This window comes from Nicotiana tabacum, chromosome 11, assembly GCF_000715075.1.
Source record: "Nicotiana tabacum cultivar K326 chromosome 11, ASM71507v2, whole genome shotgun sequence".
Taxonomy (NCBI): domain Eukaryota; kingdom Viridiplantae; phylum Streptophyta; class Magnoliopsida; order Solanales; family Solanaceae; genus Nicotiana; species Nicotiana tabacum.
Window position 1 is genome coordinate 75,090,835 of NC_134090.1, and position 5,747 is coordinate 75,096,581.

A 5,747-nucleotide genomic window follows, 5' to 3' on the forward strand; every position below is an offset into this window, starting at 1 on the left:
ATAGAATTAGTCATGTGTATCCTTGTTCCATTATGTTAATTATTTCAAACGAAATTAAAATATCGTAAATTTTTCTTCTAATGTCGTTATTAAGTTGGTTCAAGGTATATAATATGAGTATTTTGTAATCATTATTGTTATCTAGTAAATAAGTGGGGATGTTCATAGGATATTATTATTTTTCAGTATTATTCTTATCATGTTTTTACTAAACATATTCCCTCTAACCTCTTTGTTTATCATAGCGTTCATCATGTTTTAATAGGTTATACTGAACAATCTTTTCTGGTCACTACCATGTTTTTCTTGCTTCAATCATTTTCCCTAACAGCGCCTCAACTTTGTCTACTCCCCTAAACGGCTTCCATGCCTACCGGTTTCGACCTTAGGATGGCATAGTTTGGGCTTAACTACTCTTAGTATTATTAGACATGGCAAACTTTCTCAAGATGTTCTTTATAACAGTACTATAACATGATAAACAGTTATGATATTCAAGAGATTATAAGGAATATAAAGGTTTAGTTAGACATGATTATGAGTAAACTTACTTGTTCTTGTAACTCGTTTGAATGATCCATAGTTGTTAAGACTTTGTATACAACTTCAGATATTTCTTAAGAGAGAGAGAGAAGATAAGAGAGAGAAGGTGAGGGTGTGTCCTCTCCTCTTCGGATTTACAAACTATATATAGAAAATTGAAACGACTCCTACTATTTACAAATAACTCTTCATGAACGACCTTTACTGTTCATGAATATGACTTATACTATTTACTTTACGACTTTTTAACATGACTCTTACTATTCATGAACGACCTTTACTATTCATGAATATGACTCGTACTTTACGACTTTTTTACATGACTCTTACTATTCACACTATTTTCTTTACGACTTTTTTACATTATATGTTTTCAATAGCTGTCTTCCTTATTTGTCTTCTTGCTGATATCTTCATTCCAGTGCATCTTCATTCCAGTTGCACTTCTGGTACATGGTTATCTTCTCCGTTGCATTTAGAAAATATATGATCTGGATATTTGTGCCCTACTAATTTGTAGTATCTTGTCAATAATTCATTGGAAATAAATCCTTTCTTTAGTGCTCTTGTAGTTGGTTGTATCTCTGGTTTTAGTAACGATAAAATCCATTTTTGGACTTCATCCATATCTCCTTGTCGTAGTTCTCTTGAATTGGCATATATCATTAGCTGGTCTCTTGAGTAGTAGCTCCAGATAGCATTTTCTTGTAAATAATTGTTGGCTAGCTCTTGTATAATGGTTGCTATGCCAATTATTCTTTTGTTGGCATAAAATCCTGGTATCTCAATTTTCGGTATTTCTGGTTGTTGTTCAATTTCTTCTGGTATTATCATATCTCGTGTTAAGCCTATTTTTACAACTTGTATAATAGGTTTTATTTCATCATATAGTATCTCAGCTGGTGCTGTATAGAATTTTATAAAAAATAAGTTTCCTTTTGTAATTCTTTTGAATGTAATAAATGTTTTGTATAGCTCTGGTATTCCACTTATCTCTTCCCCATCATAGGTACATACCGTACTAAGTAATCCATAGTTGTAACATGTTTTTACTAAATTGGCTCTAGTTTTTGGCTGTGCAATAAGCCTATTATATCCTTGGAGTTTCTGGGTTATATAATCCTGTGTTGGATCTGTGGTAGTAGTTGCTCTGGCGTTTTGGTTTAGGAATGTTTGAATTTTGTATATATTCTCAATATAGGTCTGAGTAATATGGTTGTATATCTTTTTGTTTTGGTGTAGGCTGTTGGCATAGGTTGAGGTTTGTGGTGTCGTAACTATTGTTTCTTTTGGCATTTTCGGAGTAATTGGTTTATCAAATATGTTGTTTAAATTGACATTGGTATGTGGCTTCTTGTTAACTTGTTTACTTATACCTGCAGATGTATATAAACCAACTGTGTTATGGGTTTTTTGGAGTTTCCCAACGTCTCCTTCTAACTCTGGAAGTTTAGAGTCTTCCGATCGACTTAGCTCCGCATTTTTATAGTCATACTGCTGACTTGACTGGCTTTTCTCTAGCTGTTGTAATCTTTTTCCCATGCCATCCATCTGTAAAGATAGCGTAGTAAGGATTGCAAATATATCTTTTGATTCTTGGCTTTCATCTGTTTGGGTACCTTTGTCTTGATAGGTAGTCTGCAATAACATTTTTGTCAGTTCTTATTACTTCAATTGTAAATGTAAAATTCTGTATATTTAATACAAGTCTTCTTATTTCCTTTGTAGTTACTGAATCTTGTACTTTCCGTGTTATCCACCATTTTACTTGTGTATTATCTGTTCTCACAATAAACTTGTTATAAACGATATATGGCTCAAATGATAACAAACATTTATATAATCCAAATAGTTCTTTCCTATTTATCTCCCATTTTAATTGTGGTTCCGTATATGATCCTGAATAATATCTACAATGGTGTCAATCTTTTCATTATCATATTTATATTTTAGAACTCCTCTATAGCTGTGATCACTAGAATCAGTTTCTACTATGTATGGGAACTGTCTTTTTTCATCTGGAAAATATAGTTTTGGTAATTTTTTACACATATTTTTTATCTTCTTTATATGTATTTTATCTTTTTCGTCAAAATGGTATTCTACATCCTTTTTAAATTTTTTCTGTAATGGTTTTAAGTTCTCTGCTAATTTAGGGATATATTCTCTTACTTGGTTAACCAATCCTAAAAATGATTGTAACTTCTTTTTTGTATCAAGTGTTTCATTTAAGTTAATTATTTTTTGTACTATATGAGTTTGCATTTTTATTCCATTTTTATCTATTTGTATACCTAATAATTCTATTTGATTTTTCATTACTTCTGCTTTCTTTTTACTTAAACCAATTCCTGATATTTCTACAATGTGTATGAATTATTCTAGTAGTTTTATATGTTCGTTCTCTGTTCTAGAATATAACAGTATATCATCTATATATATTATACAATTTTCTAATTGGTTAAAATAGTTATCCATAAAATGTTGGTATCTACCTGGTGCATTTTTATATCCAAACGGTAATACGTTCCATTCGTAAAATCCTTGTGGTACTGTGAATGCTGTTAACTTTTTAGATTCGTCTTCTAGTTTTAAATGGTAAAATCCTGATTTACAGTCAAATTTACTAAAATAGTTATATCCTTGTATTTGTCTGATTTTTAGTATTTTATTTGGTATCGGATAATTATATGTTTTTGTTTTTGCATTTAAATTTCTATAATCTACAACCATACGACTTTTTCCTCGTTTTTGTTCGCTATGCTTATTTACTATAAATGCTGGGCTAGTGTGTTTACTATTACTTTCTTGTATGTACTTATTGTCTAACAATTCCTGTATGTGTATTTTAAATTCTGTTAGATCATTAAAATTGTATTTCAATGGTTTCTGTGTTATTATACTATTTTCATCTATTAGTTCAATTTTTATTTTTGTTTTATGCTTTTCCCAACCTTGTAGTGGATTATCATTATATAGTAGTTCTAATTTATCTTGGAGTAGTTTTATCTTATTTATTGAGAAAATGATTATTTCTATATTATGGTTGCTTTGTATCATATTTTCTAATTTCTGGGTAATTTTTTCACTTCCCTTAATCCAGGGTGTTGTTTTTCTCACTTTATTATTTACTCTTTTTGCTCCTAATTTTTGCTTACACGGGGTAGTAAACCACCAATGTGTTTTTGTTATAATATGTGGGTATAACTTATCTAAAAATGGCATTCCTAATAATATATCCTTATTTGTGAATTCATAACTATATATTTCTTCTATGGTTAATATTTTATACCATATTTGTATTTTTAGATTCCTTACTTTGTATGTTATCATACTTCCCTCATTGTTAAATCCTGTTACTACTATGAGTTTTTTTAGCTTTTCCCATTTACTTTCTGGTAGACAATTATGCCTACACATGTTAGCCTCTGCTCCTGTATCCATCATAGGTGTATAATATCTATTATAGTATCCTTCTATTATTATTTTGGCAAGTATGTATATTTTTGGCATTATATTAATGTTCTTTTTATTATTATTTTCTTATTTTCATAACTTATTGTTAATTGTCTATCTTCTAATTTATATGGTTTGACTTTTTCTAACCATTTTATTCCTAGTGCAATATTTTTATCTCCTTGATATATTTTAAAATTTATTAATATTGGTATGCCTCCAATAATTAATTCTTTTTCAGTTGTTTCTTCATTTTTTCTTAATGCTTTTGGTAATTCTGAAATTTGCTGTTCTATCGTCACTATCTCTTGTTCTGGTATTAATTCTCTTATAACATAATTCTCTTCTTGCCCTGTATTTATTAATATTAAATATTTTCTTTGGTCCATTATTCCTGTTATATAATAATGATGTGGGGTTATTTCTTCTATTTTTTGTTCTATTAATTTTTGTGGAGTTATGTAATCTATTCTTCTTGATGTACTTCTTGATGTACTTATTCTTGACGATGTCTCTGGTATTTCATTATTTGTTCGTTTTGACGTGCTTAATCTTTCTTTTACTATTTCTAAATCTTCTTCTATATCCATTTCCTTATAACTATAATCATTGTTGTCTATAACTGATACTACTCTTTCAAATGGATTTTCTATTTTTATTTTATTTATTTTATTTTTAGCTGTTATCTTATGTTTTGTTGTTAAAACATATAGATTTTTACATCTTGCTGTAAATATCTTACTTCCTGGTGCTAGTTCTATTCCAGACATTTTCCAGTATAGCACTAATGATTTATCTATATTTTTATCATCAATTGCTACTGAATAGTTGGCACTTATTATGAATTTGAATTTTTGGTATATTAAGTTACCTCTTACTGCACTTATTATACTCTTTTCTATAGGTTGTACAATTCTATCTTCTGCCAAGTATATTTCTATAGGGGTATCTATTCCTTCTCTAAAACATGCTTTTATTAGTATCTCCGTTCCTCCTAAGTGTACATATTTTATTGGATTTTTTGCTTTTATATCTTGTATTTCTTTGTTTAATAGTTTTTTATTTAAAATTGATATTCTTGCTTTACCTTTAATGTATTTACAGTCTATTATGTGTTCTCTTTGGCTTACTACATAATATTCTTCTTTTTGTCTTTTAAACCAATTCTTTAGTGTTGGTACTTCTAATATTTTGTCTATGCTTAGATCCAATTCTTTTCCTTTTATTTGTTCAATTATAGTGGCGTCAAAAATTATTTTTGTTCTGAAGATTGTTCATCTTGGTGTTCTTCTTGCTGTATAATTTGTATGTCTTTTTCAGTCATAATTATCTTCGTCTGATTCTTCTATTTCATTATTATTTATATCCTTTTCATTCTCTGAGAACTCGTTTTCTGATATCTCATATATGCTATCTTCACTGCCTAATTCATAATCTACATATTCTATTTGTGTATATTTATCATTGTCTATCATTATTTCGGTAATTTGTTTCTTCTTTGGGTTTTTTGGTAATCTGCAATCTTTAGCTAAGTGTCCTAGCTTTCCACAATTGTAACAAGTACATTCTGTTAGTTTTTTCTTTTTTCTATATGGTTTTTTATATTTGTAATTTTTTACATAATATCTTCCTCTTGGTTTCTTATACTTATATTTGGATTTATATCTTTTTCTCTTTCCTTCTTTTTTGTAATATTTATCTGTGCAGCCAAATTGGGGTGCTATTATATTTTTGCAACATGCCAAATT

The 5,747-nt window shown here is 28.8% G+C and overlaps 1 protein-coding gene across 1 annotated transcript; it reads right to left on the reverse strand.

Annotated features, from left to right (window-relative positions):
- Positions 1 to 972: 972 nt before the first annotated feature.
- Positions 973 to 2,094, reverse strand: LOC107821649 (uncharacterized). Its single transcript, XM_016648086.2, has one exon. It carries the CDS (start codon positions 2,092 to 2,094, stop codon positions 973 to 975), a length of 1,122 nt encoding a protein of 373 aa, XP_016503572.2.
- Between the last annotated feature and the right edge of the window lie 3,653 nt (positions 2,095 to 5,747).